At 41.1% G+C, this 16,914-nt stretch overlaps 1 protein-coding gene across 5 annotated transcripts in view; it reads left to right on the top strand.

Moving 5' to 3' along the window:
• The first annotated feature begins 1,810 nt into the window (after nucleotides 1–1,810).
• Nucleotides 1,811–16,914, top strand: part of SPTLC3 (serine palmitoyltransferase long chain base subunit 3) — an 89,164-nt gene continuing 74,060 nt past the window's right edge. Inside the window, exons 1-5 of one of the 5 annotated variants that reach the window (XM_032103663.1) lie at nucleotides 1,811–1,918; nucleotides 2,907–3,126; nucleotides 3,957–4,212; nucleotides 7,620–7,701; nucleotides 9,651–9,813. In XM_032103663.1, coding sequence (XP_031959554.1) covers nucleotides 9,700–9,813 — 114 coding nt within the window. In that variant the 5' untranslated portion in view covers nucleotides 1,811–1,918; nucleotides 2,907–3,126; nucleotides 3,957–4,212; nucleotides 7,620–7,701; nucleotides 9,651–9,699. Of the gene's footprint in view, nucleotides 1,919–2,906; nucleotides 3,127–3,956; nucleotides 4,213–7,619; nucleotides 7,702–7,721; nucleotides 7,910–7,944; nucleotides 9,814–16,914 lie in introns of those variants that run through there. The other 4 variants (XM_032103665.1, XM_032103668.1, XM_032103666.1 and 1 more) reach the window with 4 other exon arrangements.

Here is a 16,914-nt window from a genome sequence, read left to right as displayed (position 1 = left end):
TTATTCTCAGCCTTAACTTTACACTATGAATAGCTGTATTGATTTGACTGGAAATGTCCAAAGGATGTATGGAACTGTAAGAAGGCAGGGATGTCTGCAGGAAAAGCTTTGCTGTTCTGGGAGAGAGTAGTTTGTTAAAAAGACTTCAGTTAAAGGTGTTCTGTGTTATCAAAAGGTCATAATAGTGAACGGTGGTTTGAATTTTTGTGAAGTCCACTTATAGTTCTAATTAATCTTATGTGGGAAAGAGGAAATGTGTGGATGATTTTCTTGCTGTTCTATACTACATGAAATCTGGGATTTATCTTTAATTACACTGCTTCCTGAAGTTAATTAAAATATTTCTCTGATCATCATGTGGAAGGTGGCTTTGGTCTGAAACTTCTTGTGCTTGGTGTCAGGGTGGATATTTAAGTTTCTTGTCAAGTTTCAGTAAGATAGTGAATTAAGCTAGTGAGAATATAAGCAAATATAAACTAGGCCTAGATAGACCCAGGTATAAATCTTAGTCTGGACAGAATGTGTGAAGTCAGCAAAGCCTTGTAGAGGCATGTGTGTCTTCTTAAGGAGAAGGCCATGACTCACTGCAGAGTGATCACGGGATTTTTTTGGTTTCCTCTCTAGATTTTATTTTTATATAGAACTAATGATGAGAGAGAGAGAGAGAGTGTGTGTGTGTGTTTGTGTGTTTGTTCTTTGCCTTAAACATCAAAATCCGATTCTGGGTAATTCTGAACATGTTGCAAAGGTATTACGTTTCCCACTGTTGAGCAATTCTAGTTACATCAGAGAATTTTTCTGAGAGATCCTTTAGTCAAACTCAGATCACTAATAGAGCACCAGGCTTTGGTCTAGGAGAGTGCTACACTGTCTGAGTAAAACTGTACTAATCTTGAATTTAATTATTCTAATCTTGAATCTAATGATTGGCAGTGTCTCCTGGCCTCAGAAATCTAGTGATAAAGAGGTAATGTTCACACTGTTTTAAAAGGCTAGAAACAGTATCATAATTCTGAAATTCTTCCATGACAAGGAGTAGCAGTTCCTGTACTCACCTGTTGATGTCAGGTGGCTCCCAGGGCTGTAGAAACTGGCCCCCATGAACAAATGCTTTTGCCAGATCTGTTCCACCCCTGCCTTACACGTTAGACAGAAGAGCCAGTCATCCAGGGCAGCTAGAGCAGTCGAAGGGCCATGGCTCAGCTGTCTCCATTTCCAGGACCAGAAATCTTAGGAGCTAAATTGGCTGCTAGGACTGGTAAAGGTTGGAGTTTGAAGCATGGCTGTTGCCGTGGGAAGGAAGGGAGGAGTAAGGGCTTTTTCCTGGCATTCCTTTCACAGAAGTACAATAGTAAACCTCCATCTCGAGACTTTCTCCCGACAGTTCTCAAACCCTGCTCAACTCCTTTCTCCTATACATCTGTTTGCAATGGAAACAGTCATTAAACCTTCCCCCACCCTGCTGGGGGTGATGCTCACCTGTCCTGCACAGACTGGCAGGAGTACAACAGCCAGGCCCCATGGCAAAGGGAATGAGCTGAAGCTTTGGACCATCAGCCAGGTGAAGACCTTCCACCAGCACTGCTTTTGCCACGGGGAAGGCATGGCACCGGGGAGAGGCTGGGGTGGGGGATCCAGCCAGCCCCCCCAGGGCTGTGGCATGGTCCAAGGGGCTGAGGTGTTGCCAGGAATAGGTTTATCCCATGGATGAGCATAAGAAGGGAACCAGTTCAGGCAGTGGAAACCTCAGCAGAGCCCTTACTGCTGAGTATTTAGTTTTCGCTTATCTCAGTCATGAGTCACCTCTGTTCCATTTTTAGCAGATAAAAGGAAGAGAAGGAAACCTTATGCAAAGAAACTGTAATGATGCAGTAACTCTATGACATCAGCTGCTGTTTGCCAGCATAGTGCATAGCAGGTGAGGAAAGGAGCTAGTCCAGGTAAGAGACTGGTGTAGATGTCTCTTAGCTACAGTGAGAGTGCTGGAGCTGAAGGGCATGCACTACTCTCAGAGCAGGTTGTAGCTGATCACTTAATGGCTTGAAATTTTAGCAGCGTTGAAAAAGCAGCACAGGACCTCTGTCATGGGCTAATCTTGTGTAGAAAACGTTGCTTTGAAATCCACTTCAAGCAATAGGTTGCTAAATGCAGCTGCAAAAGCTGCCTCCCCAGCTAAGGAATGAACAGCTGCAGAGTGGAATGCCACCTGTCTAAAAGTTCTCTAAGGCCCAACTTGCCCAACTCTTCTCCAATAATATGAAATATGCTGCTTTGTTTGAATTGGAATTTGTTTCAAAAGAGAACTGCAGACTGGAAAATAGTAACATTTGATTCCAGCTCTTTACTGAGGTCTGACAAGCTTACTGTGCATAATGTTAGAGATTACATGGAATATAAAAACAAACAAATACCACAGGAAAGAAACTTTAGTTTTCTGGTGTCTTGGCAGGAGAGTTAAAAGACTCCAATCCTAAACTTGACTGGGTTTAATGAAAATCTTTTTTGACTGAAACCGTGTTGAATAGGACCTGCTGCTCTGGGAAACTTTCAATTAATTTTATTTTCTGGTATATGTACCAGCTTTGAACTGAACTCTTGGAGTTGTAGCTCCTGAAACACGGCCCTGTTTCTGGAACACCAGAGTGTGTTCCTAAAGCTTCTGTAACAAATGCTGGATGTTTCAGACTTCTGCACTGAACCTTTAATACAAATAACTTCAAGTAAGGAATAACATTTTATTTTGTTGTCAAAATGATAAATATAAGTCTTAAACTAACTTCAAAAAACACTTGTCTCAGAACTTTACGAATTTAAAAAAACTCTTGGGATAATTTTGTAATGTTGCCCTTCCTGCATTTGGCAGCAACTTCTAGAATTAATTTCTCAATTCTCTTTCCCCCTTTCAGTCTCCCATCTGACACTTGGCGCCTCTTCAGAGCTCCATTGACTTCAGTGAGGCATGAAATTGAGAAAGAATTGCAGTTAAGTCTGCTTAAAACAGAATTGCAACTATTTATGCCAAGCTGCAGAGAGAGCAAAACTCTTGATAGTGAAAAGAAATTCTGCACAAGTGAAAATAGAAAAAAAATGGATCTGACAAAGCTTTTGAAAGTTTACAGTAAGTAGGTAAAGTGAACAATATTTTGGTTTCTTCCATCTGTTTGACATTGTAGGGTAAAAATAACTAATGTCAACCATAATAAAGTATCATGAGGCAACTGAATGAAAAATATTAAGTTTTTATACGGCAACTCAGCTACCACTTCTTTACCATAACTGGGAAACACAGGTTTTGGAGTTTTGTTTGGGTTTTTTTCTCTCTCAACCTGTACTTCCCTAAGAGATAGGATGAACAAAATTGAAAGTGTGAATAACAAAACTGTAAGTAGTGACAAGAGGAAATAAGTCTACAGAGAGCACATGTATGGAGTCACATGTAACACAAAAATCTGATTCTGTAGCATGTCTTGAAATGATTTGTTTGCTGGCAATGGGGAAGGCAAATAATCTACTCTGTCATGTCACTAAGTTTAGTAATGCTAATAAAAAGGTTTTGAAGCGTAACTACTACTTGCATGAGTATTGACCTCACTGGGTCTAATTCAATGAAGTGCTTCACTGAATGAATAAGAATTGCAAAACAGAGCAACTTGTTAGATTAAAAAATGGGGTATTTTGCAATCCTACTTTTTTTTTTTTTCCTGAGTAGCACTACTAGTTCCCATCTGGGCCTGCATAAGTCTCATGCTTCTGGAAGCACTGATAAATTACATTCCAAGAACAATAAGCAATGACTTTTAACTTTTGTGTGAAATCACTTCATAATTTCCTGTTCAGAGACTGACATTTCATCATTAAACATAGGTCAAAGCTATGTCTGCTTTGTTCAGTTTTATTAGTATAATAGTAATGAGATTTGTCTCCCTTGTTAAGCATCAGTTGTCTTAATGTTCCAGGTGTTTGTAGTGGAGAATGACTTGTCTGAAGCGACGTGGTGATGACACAGAGAAGGAACAGATGGCACAGAGCTGCCCCTGCTCCGTTCATCGTGTCCAGTGGAAACAATGACAATACCACGCTGGCTCTTGGCAAATTACGGAGCTCAGCAAGCAAATCAGCCTGACTGGCAGACGTCTTGGAAAAGTAAACTGAAATCTGCCTTGCACGGCTCTAGAGGGTACATGGCTATGGATCACATCACTACTGAAAGAGGTCTGTAGAGAAATGTCTCAGGAAAGACATTTTGCCTCAACCTGGTGCTTCTAAAGTGGTTTTTTTAGCCTTTGGCTTGGCTGAGTGGTTCTATTGGCTTCACTGGGTCTAGTTAGCTGAGTTAAGGTTTTTTTTATTTGAGTAAGAATTGCAGATTCAACTTTATGAGAAATTCCCAGATAAGAGTATAGTAATGGCATCAGGCTTGTAATTGGAAGAAGATAGAGCAGAAGGTACACTGGGCTCACTTGTGCTTGCTGCTGGATTTCTGCAGCAGGCTCTTAGTTGCTATATGGTTATTCTTTTTGTCTCGTGTGATTTTTTTGCATTAATGTTGGTTTCGTCTGATCATGACGTTCTAGTCAGATTCATTTTATTTTTGTATCATAAGATAAAGACAGAACTCTATCAGTTGCACAATTTATGAAGCCTTACTCCTTGCAAGGAGATAAAAGTTGCAGGTGCTACAAATGTCCTCAGGTTAGCTACAGATTCTTGATTGGATTTATGTATCATATATCAATCAGATATATGTATCAGATAGAAAATCCCAACAACTTCCAAATGCTATGAGTACTCAAAGCTTATTGACATCTGGATGCAGTCAGAAAACTGGTTCTGGTAATACTGCCTAAGAAACCAGGCTGACAGCATCTTTATATGCTTAAGGCTTTCAACCATTGTCTTGTTATCTTACTGTGCACTGTGAAGAACAAGGAGGTGCAGAGGTGTCAAGAGGCAGCTGTGCCAGCCCCAGGGTTCTGCAGGGGCTGCATGGACCTGCCAGACATGGAGGAGCCCTGCCTGTTGTACCATGCCCTGCCCTGTTGCAGCACTGGTTGCGTGCATCCACCTGTGCCACGGTTCTGAATTGCTCTAGATTATTCCCTGACCGATATCAAACCATTTTGTATGTCCTTCAAGTTGTGCAAGGGCACTTGAGGGGATCTTTCCACATTAGTGTGCAGTTTTACACCCAGGTGTAGTGGCAAATCCCTACTCATTCCCACGTATGTATTGCTAGATAAGGTGTAAAGAAGCAAATGTAGATATGGGGTTCTTCCATGTGAACATTTAGGAAATTTAGTCTACAGCCAGTGCTGGTGAAGTGTGGATGACTCAAAAGACACCAATGGAGGTGACTGACCAGCTGATGGCTGGTATTTTCTGTTGCTTTGTTGTAATTGTGTCTCCCTATCAGTTCATGAAGTCATCTACATATGCGAGGCAGGAATTGCCTCCAACATCCATGTGTCCACATACATGAAATATAAATAGAAGTCATCAGTGGTACACAGAATTTATGAGACGGATTTCTGTTGTAAGGGAAATTGTTGTGAGAGCAAAAAGGATTTTTTTACTGTGTATTCCACTACTGGCATGCTCTGCTGCCAATTTAAACACTATTAGAATCTTGGATTTTAACAGAGGAACAGGCTTGGGTTCCCAGTTTTTTCAGCTCGTGTTTGACATCGGTGTTTGTCCACTCAAAACAAGCATAAAGCTGCCGGGTGTCTTTGCTTAGATGCTTATTGTTTCGTGTGGTATGTAAATGTGAATCTGTCATGAACTGAAATTATCAAGGTCTTGCCATTAGATTGCAAGACCATTTCACAACTGTGCTGTAAGTAACTGTATTCTGGGGTGAGCAGGAATCCTACAAAGTCCTTCTGGCTTATGACATGACAGTTTTCTGGGATGAGCTCTCATGCTTTCTTGCAACATTTATGTTTTTTTATTAGTAGGTAATCCAGTACTGCAATTATAAATGGGGACACTGTGAATCCAGTATTGTTATTTTAAATGGGGACATTGTGACCACTCCAATGACGCTTCATGTCTGACTGGGCCAAAAGTCTAGTGGGAGGTTAGATGTTTCTGTCCCCATTTCTTGGGTGCATCAGCAGATTTCAGCCTTTTAACCTGTCCTATGTAACAATGGGAGTGCATACCATAAAAGTGATTTTCTTCACACGCTGAGAGACAACTTAGACAGAACCCTACCCCCCTCCTGTTTTCTCTGCTCTGTTGTTAAACCTTGGCCAATTAACTGAGTATATTTTACTTCACTTTTGTACCATACTCCTCAGCAATTTGTCTCAGAGCATTTAAAAAGGACTTAAACACTTTTATCCTGATTTTGATGTGAGTTAGCAAAAATCCACTGGCATTAACAGGATGATGACAAAGCAAGGAATAAAACCTAGAACCTGGGAATTCATTGATGGTTTTCCTACAGATTTATAGCAATTGCACTCATGTCTTGCAAACTTTACTAGCATTTTTGTAGAACATGATGTGTGGTCTGCTGGTAATACTAGAAATTCACCATCTTCTTGCCAATGTACGGAGGGTGACCAGTACCCAAGCCACTAAAGAGAAGGGCCCATATAATCTTAGTAGGATTGGTGTCCCCTGCAGTTAAATACGTGCAGTTCTTTTAAGGTCAGCATAGCAAATTTTTTGCTCCCAGTTCCCAGAATGTTAAAAATAGGGTATTGCTAGTGGTGGTTTTGGTGCTGCAAAGTAGACAATTATTGAGTCCTTCCTCCAGTGTCCAGGCAGCACAGCTCCTCATATCTTTGAGTAATAGATTTAGGTGCAGATAACTGGTAAAATGATAGATACGTATCTAGAAGGCTGAGTAATAGATGAGGTGGCTTTGAGTAAGATGGAGTTCTGAAGGACACAATTCTTTTTTTAGGTTTTTTTGTTGGTTGGGCTTGGGTTTTTTGTTTGGTTGGTTTTTTGGCTTTGGGTTGGGTTTTTTTTTGTTTGGTCAGTTGGTTGGTTTGGTTTTTTGGGTGGTTTTCATTTTGGTGGTGGTTTTTTTTGTTTTGGTTTTTGGTTTTTTTTGGTGGGTATTTTGGTTTTGTTGTTGGGGTTTTTTGGTTTTTTTACTGCAGGAGAAATATCACATTCTGTTTACAGATCATTTTTGTGTATTTGGCCAGACTTGTCCCTTCTTGCTCTGAATAGGATCAGGGCAGGAATTTTAGTCAACTTCTAGTGGTATTTGTTTTGTGAGCACTGGCTTTTAGATCATGGTTAACAGATATCCAAATGGACAGCTCTTCTCTGAGTTTTTTTTAATTGCTCATTTAAAGTCATCTTTAAATGTAGTATTTTTTTAAAGTTCCATTTGTTTGTTGTCTTAAATATTATAGATACTGAAAACTAAAATTACTATAACATACTTAATTCACTGTTACATTCATGTAAGGACACTGGTATTTCATGGGTCTTGAAACAGATATCAAGTGTAGACCTAGAACCTGGACCTGGCAGCAGAATTTGCATTATCTGAAGCGTTATCTGATTGGAGATTCCACCTCCCTTGTGAACCTAACAGGAAAAAATAAAAGAGACATATGAGATGTTAATTTTGTTGCTTTGTGCCCTGGAAGGTGCTGAGCCTGTCGGGAAGAGCACCTGGCAGAGGTGCTAGCTGGGGCACGGGAAGCTGGTAAGGGGAAGAGCACTACTCCGGTAAGTGTTCTTGTCTTTATCCCAGTAGGGGGAAGATGGTCAGTAACTGACTGAGCAGATGGGGTGTTTTACAGGTGTTTGATTTGCCGTAACAATCAAGGACATAATTCCCAAATGAGGAAAGCTGCTTGGTGGGAGGGGTTTGCCAGGTGCAGAGAGAATGCCTCGCATTACCTTCTTCCATTTATCAGCAGCTCAGAGGTGAGAGGTAGGCAGGAGGTATTACCAACCATCCTTCCTGCAGGCTTGTCCTCATCTCAGTCTCTAATTTCCTTAGCAAATATGAACTCTTAAGACCAACAATTTATTTTGCTACTGTTGTTGACATTATGTTCACAATTCATTTGTCATTGAGTTATACTTACAGATGCCTTAATGAAGCCTAAACATGACTGATTTGTACAGAATTGAGGTATTCTTGCCTAGGAAAAGCACCAAAAAGATAAAACTTTAAAAATCTGATTTCTGATGGTGAATCTTGTGTAATTGTGAAGCAAAACATTTTGGTGTTTTGCTGCTTCTGTGTCATTTTAGTCAGTTAAAGGGTTGTTTTCTTCACCTAAAATACTGCAGTCTTATTAATCTAAGTTTAGATCTCTCTTAAGCAGGACCCAAAAGTTTTCTAGCACATTGAAGATATTTCGCTTTGCAAATCACTTCAAAGAAGAAAATATATTTTAGCAATTTAATATGCTATGTGTCTAAGATAAGTTTTCAAAACCAACACAGTGAGTTCCCCTGTGTATTTTCACAGTGGTTCATGTAACGTTTCATCTCCTGCATTCCACATACTCAAGTTCTAGGCTTCTCTTTCTGTATATTACTTACATTTCATTGCTAGGATGGCATAGCAATTTTTTCTAATTAAAGAACTTCAAGTATTTTTATTCTCCCAGCCTTTCATCCTAACTGTTTTTCAAAACTGATATTATAACACAGCTTTCCTTTAATCTGTCTCCACACTAACTTTAATTATTTTGGTATAAAGGGATCCTATGAAATGCTAGCAGAGATGCTTCTACTTTTACTTTTTGTCACTAAAATCTGAAGCATGAGAATTTGATTCAGCAAAGACCATATATTAATTTTCACAATTAAAAATCTTTTTTCTTAAAAGAAAGGATGTATGTTAGTCCTCCTTAGTAGTTGCACATATGATTAAAGCCAGACTTGTTTTAAAACTAAATTAATCAGCTTTATAAAACTCCATTTCTCATTCATTGCAATACCATTCATTGCACACCGTTTCCCCTGCTGCTGGCCAAACTGAGTTTAAAGGGACAGCTCACTCCAGTGAGTACTTGTGCACGTGTCTGTAGGATCTAGCTCTAGATAAATTTTCATTTTAGTGACAAAATGCTTTCCATTTCTTTGCAGGGTTAATGTTGTGTCTGTCGTGCTACTTATATAAGAAAAGATTAAAAGAAATGTTTCTGCTTTACTCAGGGCAATACTACTTGTTTTCAGCTAATACGCTCTTAGCAAGATGAAGCATGTAATTGTACAGATTACTCTGTTAAAATTTTCAAAACATTTTGGCAGTTTATATGGAGTGACATCGCTCTACACTGAGTGTAATTCGGAGAAAAGAAACCAGGTTTCTCCCTGGGAGGTATTTAAGAGGTAATATATGTTTAAGTGTCTCCGCCTCTGAATCCACCCACTTCTTGATAGCTGCAGCAGTCTTGTTGACTCACAGAAGCCGTGTTCATGCAAGAGCCAGCGATGAGCAGTATTTTTCAGAGATTTTAAGAGCACACCTCCTGCTATGTATTTCTCATTCTAGCTTGCTGAGGCTGAAGCTGTATGGAAGAAAGTTTTACGTTTCAAAGATATTGCAAAAGATAGTTCCTCCTCTCATCCCGGAAAATCCTGACAGACCAGTTGGATACCTTTCAGGCCTTAACCAAGAACTTTATCTTCTCAACCCACTGTCTTTTTTACTGTAGAGAGACCTGAGACACCCTTAAGGACTGAGAATCTGACTAATTTAAACAGATGGCTAATCCCAGTGCTGTCTGCAATGGACATCTACATCATCATCATCAGAAACAGAATAACCTCTTAAAAAGTGGAATATTTAAGAAAAATGGAATCACTAAAGGAATGAAGGTAAGGTTTAATTGTTTACCCTAATTGCCTCAATATTGAAAACAAGTAGGTAGTTGCAACGTTACTTATTAAGCTAGATTTATAACCGTCTTAGTGTCCATTGAACAACTTGTATGGATTAGACTTCTGTTTAAGTTTTGTAATCATGGGACCTAACACAGCTTTTGTCTCTCCTAAACTGCAAGAGAGAGTTGGGAATGCTCATGCAAATGCTGTTGGTCCTGTGGACTGACAGCCTCTAGTTCATATCAAACACATGTAGTAGCTTCCTTCTAAAGCTTAACCGGTGGTGGAGTTGACTTTGCAATGTATTAATCACTAGTGGAGGGCTGTTTTTTCAACTTCAAGTGTGTGTGGAGTAATTTTTAAAGTGCAATTTGTCGCTGTACAAGTATAACAATAAAAATATGTAGGCAGGGGAAGCTGTCTTTTCTTGATGTTTACATTTCTGCAGGGTTGGTTTAGCTGATCCCTGCACTTTACTGATGCCTGCTCTCCAACCTAGTACTGCTTAAAATCCAAGTCAGTTTACTTTCTATTTTCTCAAGCTGTTCTCTTTGAAGCAGCACTTCTCACATACCTGAGTATTTTGTAGAACTGTTGGCATGTTAACATCCTAAAGGATGAATGACAAATCTAACAGTATACTTTTACCAGAAGAGCCCAAGTCTTAAAGGTTGTCTGTCTGCGATACCTGCTTTGACTGGGAGCTTACTGTCTGTCTTGCAGTGTCCTAATTCTGGATCTTGATGTAATCATTAGGAGAAAGTCTTGTAGTGACTGGCTTTACAGCACGGTGTGGTGGTGAGAGGGGGATGGAGGAGGTTGCTTGTGGAGCCTGAGCATTCACCTGACTATCCCTGTTGGAAGCTTTAGACAAGGACTGTGGTGAGGGCTCCGCTGTTTTACAAATAAACTGCTATCTTTTATCTTTCTCTAAATGGGGCGCTAACACACCTTAGCACTCTAATGAAGGCACGCCCAGTGTCATGCTTAATGGCTGTCTGGCTTTAGGTGTCTCCCCTGGTACGAGTGTTTCCCAATCGCTGGCTTGTGTTGGATGAGGAAAGCAAAAAGTCTTGCGCAATGACTGAAAAAGGCCTTTCTTGGATTCGCTTCCAGAAACCTAATTCAGTATCCTTTTATACATATCACATACACCTCCTCATCATTTTATACATTAGCTATTTGTCACAACAGTGTTCTAAATCTTTGCTTTCCATTTGTGACAGATTTCAAGGGCTAAGCTTTGCCATTCAGTTATTGTCAACTGAAATGAGTGATTTTGAAATCCCAGGCGGGCATTACTAGGATTTCCTCCTTAATAAAAAAGAGAAGTAAAGTAAACAGCTAGACAAGTAATGAATAATATTACTGAGGATGAGGAGAAAAAAAAAAAAAAAAAATTGGCCTGAAAGGGGTGGCAAAGAAATGAGGGAAATATTAGTAGGTGAACCTTCAAGATTAGTGAAGTCTTACGAGCGCCACATGGTTGGAGGAGAAGGTGTGTTACCCTGCTGTGCGACACCTGACAGTAGCACTGAGCCACTTGTAAATACCATCCATGGCTGAGGGAAGTGGTGAGGAAGTGAAGACTTAGAAAGTTCAGGAGGCTTATCAAAGACAGATTTGGTAAGTCCAGGTCGAGCACTGTGCTCTGAATTACACACCATTTCCCCTTTCTTTCTGCTCCAAACACAGATTGGGAAAGAAGGAAACAATAGCAGACAAGAGAGACAAGAGTCCTGAATGAACCAGGAATCTCATTCCTGGCAGGAATCTCCCCATTCCTGTCTGGTCTGTTTCCCCACCCCAGCTGCCTCACCCTGTTCAGTGCTTGATGCTATTTTACAGGAACAGATACTGTTCCTTCCTCCCTGCATTGTTTACGAGCCTCGCTGCTGGAGGTGTGTGGCTCCACACAGCCCTCCGCGCGTTTGTATTTGCAACCCCTTGCTGGGGTGTGCTTCCCACTTTACAAGCTGGGATCTGAGAAGCAGGGAATATGGCAGCTGGGTGCACACAGAAGCCTGTACAAGAGCCAGACCCAGGTTTCTCTTAACTCCAGTCATTCTCCCTTCTTCTTCTTTTGCTCTTTAGCCACCTTGCCCCTATTTCCCGCAATACTCTGACACATGTTTATGTACTTTACTGCCCATGCAGTAAATTAATTGACCATTAAACACTTTATATAGCAGAAATATAGTGCTAGTATATTCAGGGGATGTGACTGCTGATGCTGGTTCTAGAACCTAAGACTGATGATAGTTCCAAAATTCTTGGGCTCAGTTACGGCCGTGCTACTCTGCAAGGAGCAGAAGAGGGAGAGATGCTGTGGTTTGAGAGAGGCAGCTAATGCAGAGACTGCAGTGAGTGAATGGCACAGTGAAGGCTTCTAAGCCTATAGCAATAGTTTTGCACAATTGGCTGGCTGGAACATCAGGCTTTGCAGAAATCAGCTCTATATACACTTTTTTTCCAAGGGAGCCCACAGGAAGCACTGGCTTCAGGAAATGCTGGCTTTGGAAACATTGCTTTTGAAAGCACTTGCTCAAGAACAATGTGTTTTGCATCTTAATGATGTAAGAACATTTTGTGTGTCTGTGCGTGCTTGACAGAAATAGAGAAGCAATTCTGATACCACAAACCACCCCCCCATCTACCCTGGGTTTCTGAAGAAAGGATTTTGTTTAATGGGTTGGGAAAGGTAATGAGGGATGATCAAATGTGGGGAAGCAGGGAGGCTCTCTTTGCTTCCAGCAATCTATGGCACACGAAGGACAGAGAGGAGGTAGCCGAGTGATAAAGAAGCAGTGAAGCATCCTTCCAGAAGAGAAGCTGTTGCTTTTGGGGAAGTGCTAGACTGCTTTGGGGTGGGATGGCTTGTTCAGATAGCTTCTGTGATTATTTTAAGTCTGATTCACTCAATTCTGGCTGATAGCACAGACTCTCCATGTACTAGTGGACATCAGGCTTAACCACGTCCCCACAGCCATGCTGCCTCCAGGTAGTCTTGGGAAGTTGGGCCACAGTTAAGTCCTAAACTTCAGGATGTGGGTTGCAGACCATGCCTTCTACTTTGTTAGTGTTTCTACCAGAGGCAGATGCTTTGTGTTCTTCCAGAATCCATAGTCTGGACTTGCCTTTACTCAAAGCACAGTTCAGTAGCTAACCTATTTATTTAGCTAACTGTATTGGCCAGGAGAAGGTATTTTCCTAGTGATGGTTTCATTGCTGTTTTATTGCTGTTAATTGGGTACCAACAATAGGGGACATTGGATTTTTAAAACAATAAATGTGTTTGTCTAGTGGAAACATTTTTCCTATAAAACACATGCAACAGTTCCATTTCTTCGATAGATTATTTCCTTGGATGCCTTAACCTCTAAGACATTATAAAGCTATTTTGCAAACTCATTATTTTGATGTTCTGCACTGAGAATGGCAGTGGCTTGGAAGAAACGTGTAGTCAACAAGACTATAACCTTTTCCGGGACTTTCAAGCTCCTGTCTGAAAGCAAAAAAGAGCCTGGGATGAGACCAAACCCAGCAGCATCTGCCCCACGCATCTGCTGGCCTGAAAATGTGATAGCCTCCAACATTTGGAGGCTCTAAAATTCAGAAACTGTTTATGTTTAACCTCTGTCCTGTGATATCTGAACCTCCTCCCAGCTGTTCTACTTAGCTATTTGGTTAAATATTCCAGCATCCAATCTGAGTCCCTTCCATGCTCTTGCCTCTTCCAGTTTTCCTCCTCCCCTTTCTGCTCTACAATATCATTTACTCCCTAATAAGGATCTTAAAGAAAGCATTGATTGTTTAGAAGGAGAGGAATGGAACATGCCATGCAACTGTTCTCCATAGGAGTAACTTTCTTGCATGTTGTAAAGGCCGCCTGTAATTTCTTTGCTCTGTTTGCAGCATCAGTTGTGCCATAATGGTCTACCAACATAATAGCTTTTTTCTGAAATATCTTCATATTTTGATACTGGTTTGGGTAAAAACAAACTGAAAGGGAACTTACAGCAGCTCAGGATTTTGGATGGTTTCCATTGTGCATGTGTTCATGGAAAGTGCAATTCCCGTTTGCCCTCTGGGTTTCGTAGCTATAGTGACGTCAGGAAAAAAATTGAAATTTGGTTTTCAGTAAAATTCTCTGCCAATTACTGTACCTGTTGCTTCAGCTGCACCATAGATATGACCTTCTCATCCTCAGTTCCTGCCTTCTTTTCTCCTTGGTTTCAAGCCTGAGAAAAGTGTTGCTTTGCACCTGCACTCTCAGCTAATAATCACAGGTCTTGGATCCACGCCCTTGTTTCTGTCATCTGTCCTGCTATGTGATGAGCTCAATGCATTGGAAGCAGGAAACACTGGGGACATCTTTCTGCAGCCGAGGTGTCACCACTGTGTGGGCACATGTAGCAGTCTCTGACTCTTGTAGCAATGCTGTGAGTGTGTTGCATGAGACTTTGCATGCAAGGCTGCAATTTTTCACATAGCTCAATATGTAAGGTTGGTCTGGAGTCATTACCTTCTTAACGCCTGGAAATCTCTAAATTCAGGTAATTAAATTTTGGAAGGTAAAGCCATGACAGAAATAACAGAGAGAAATTTACCTTGGCTTGAAAGATTCAGCTTGTCAGGTCTTTAAGGTCAGCCTCCTCTTAGCACAGTAACAGCTCATCCTTCTACTCATGAAAGCAAGTAAATGTATTGGGAGGCTGGCTTAGCTACACACATAACCCATGACTGAGCTCCAGTGCAAAAATAAGCACTATACAAGAGATAGAAACAGGAGTGGCCTTTGAAAGAGGAATTTTGAAACATTCTGGGGGCATGTAGGGATGGCGTTAGGAAAGCCAAAGATCTCCTGGAGTCAACATTTGCAGGGAATACCAAGGGAAGCAAGAACAGCTTTTACTGCTACATTAGTAGTAGATAATAAACAAGGAAAACATGTCCCATCAACAACTGGGGTGGATGACTAAGTGACCTATACCTTACCACAGATGCAGGTAAGGTGTACTCTGTGCTTTCTTTGCCTCACTTTTCACCATCAAAGTCTTCCAAGCCTCTGTGTTGTCAAACTACCAGCAGTGAAAGAAGGTTCAGTCATGGATCTCTTGAGAAATCACAACCCATACAAGGGTGTGGGATCAGGAAGGAAGCACTCACATGTGCTAGTTGATATCACAGTGATATCACACACTATCAGCTTTTGAAAGCTCCCACGTGTCAAAGATCCCTGATAAGACAAATATTTCACCTGTCTTCAAAAGACAGATCATTTCTAGCAAAGGTTGCTTCTGGGAGCATAGGGAGAAAGGTGATTTGGAATAACAAGCATAGATGCACAAGAGGTAAATAATGTTTGACTATCTTCCATGCATTTGTGTATGAGAGGTGAGTAATGGATGTCACCACCTTGACGTTGGCCACACCACCCTCATGTGCTGCTTGGGACATTACGGTCTCGATGGGCAGACTACTATAAGGGCTAATAAATGACGGGATCATTGGACTCAAAGGGTGGTGGCGAGTGGTTCATACTTTGCCTGCAGGCTGGAGAGGTTTCATATATGTAGATGGGGAGTGGGAATCAAGATAATGGGTAACAGCAATGGGACATATGGAGCCTTTCAGGGCTGAGCTGGGCAAAACCCTGAGCACCCTGCTGGGAATTTGGTTTTGAGCTGCCTTTAAATATGAAGATGAAACAGAAGACCATCCAGTCAACGTGAGTCTGTGACCTTTCAGTGCAAGGAGGCAGCATTTCTGTGGTGAGTCAGCAGCAGTGATCCAAAAATGGATTAAACTGATGCAGAACCCCAGTCATGCTTCTGTGAGTAGCTATTTGGCAAGCAGCTTATTCATGCTCAATAGGCCTAATTAGTAATAGAAAGCCATGGCGTGACTAGTCCCATTGCCCGCCTATTTACATCCCTTCAGCATGAGAATTAATTGCCTGTGCAAGCTGTAAGTGGTGGTCTGCCTTACAGAAACAAGAAAGGTAAAATGTGTCTTCTACCTGCAATGTCAGCGAGCAATGTGGCTGGATGTGTTCCATTGCAGAAGCAAGTTCATCAATAATAACTAGCAGAATGATAAGATTATGGCTGCGTAGGGCCTGTTTGGGTCTCTGTGTGAGCTGGCATGTACAGGACCCAGGGATGACCACAGAACACTGAATGAAATGAAAAGAGTTATTTTATTTTCATTACCTTGTCAAAATAGGGATCCCCAAAGCAGCACCTGGGCAGAGCCACAGAGCTCAGTTCTTGCTTGGTCCATGCTAGAGGATCTCTGAACCTGCTGTTTTCACCTGTGTTTCAGGGGTTCTCACAGGTGTAGATTACCTCCCTGCTTCAATCTTTCCCACAGCAGGGAAGGAATCTCAAGCGTGTTTGATAGAGTGCCTATAAGTCTATCTCAGCCTGTATTATTGAAACACAGACCCTGGACCTAGCCAACATACAAAGCTAAGCAACAATTGGTATGATATATGTGTTTTTCTACACCTCAGCTGCAATCACTTCAGCATGTTTATAATTCTCCTCAGCAATCTTCTGTTATGTTCCCATAGTTTCTATAAAATCTGACTTTTCACCAGAAAATTGTTTAGCATCATGCTGCCTCTCTCACAGCTTGCTCTTTGCGTGTGTGCAGTGGTGTTTCAAATCCTGGTTTATAGGGTACAAGACAACCATAAAGATCCTAATTTATCATGATATGCAGGTCTGTTTCTTCTGCCAACATAGACATATGAATTCTCTTGTGGATTATTGGTTTTTTACTTTCTTTTTAAAGAAATTAACTTTTGTTGTGGGTAGGACTTGTGGCATTAACCAGCAAAGCAGGAAATTAAATTTGCCTACAATGACCAGTGGCACAGCCAGAGAATTCCTGCCATTCCTGGCAGCTAATTTTTTCCACAGAAAATACTTTAAGAAAGCAACCCAGCCAGGAATTTTGTGAGGGTTGCTCTCTATTGTCTGAGAGTTGTCATTGTGGCATGGATATTGAATTGGGAAGAAAAACGTCATTTAAGGAGAAGAGCAGGCAGCAGGACCGGCAGTGTTGTGTGCCAGCCAGAGGAGGAAC

Source organism: Corvus moneduloides, chromosome 3 (assembly GCF_009650955.1).
Source record: "Corvus moneduloides isolate bCorMon1 chromosome 3, bCorMon1.pri, whole genome shotgun sequence".
NCBI lineage: Eukaryota > Metazoa > Chordata > Aves > Passeriformes > Corvidae > Corvus > Corvus moneduloides.
Note: the sequence above shows the minus strand (reverse complement) of the source record. Positions and strands in the feature narration are given on the sequence as shown.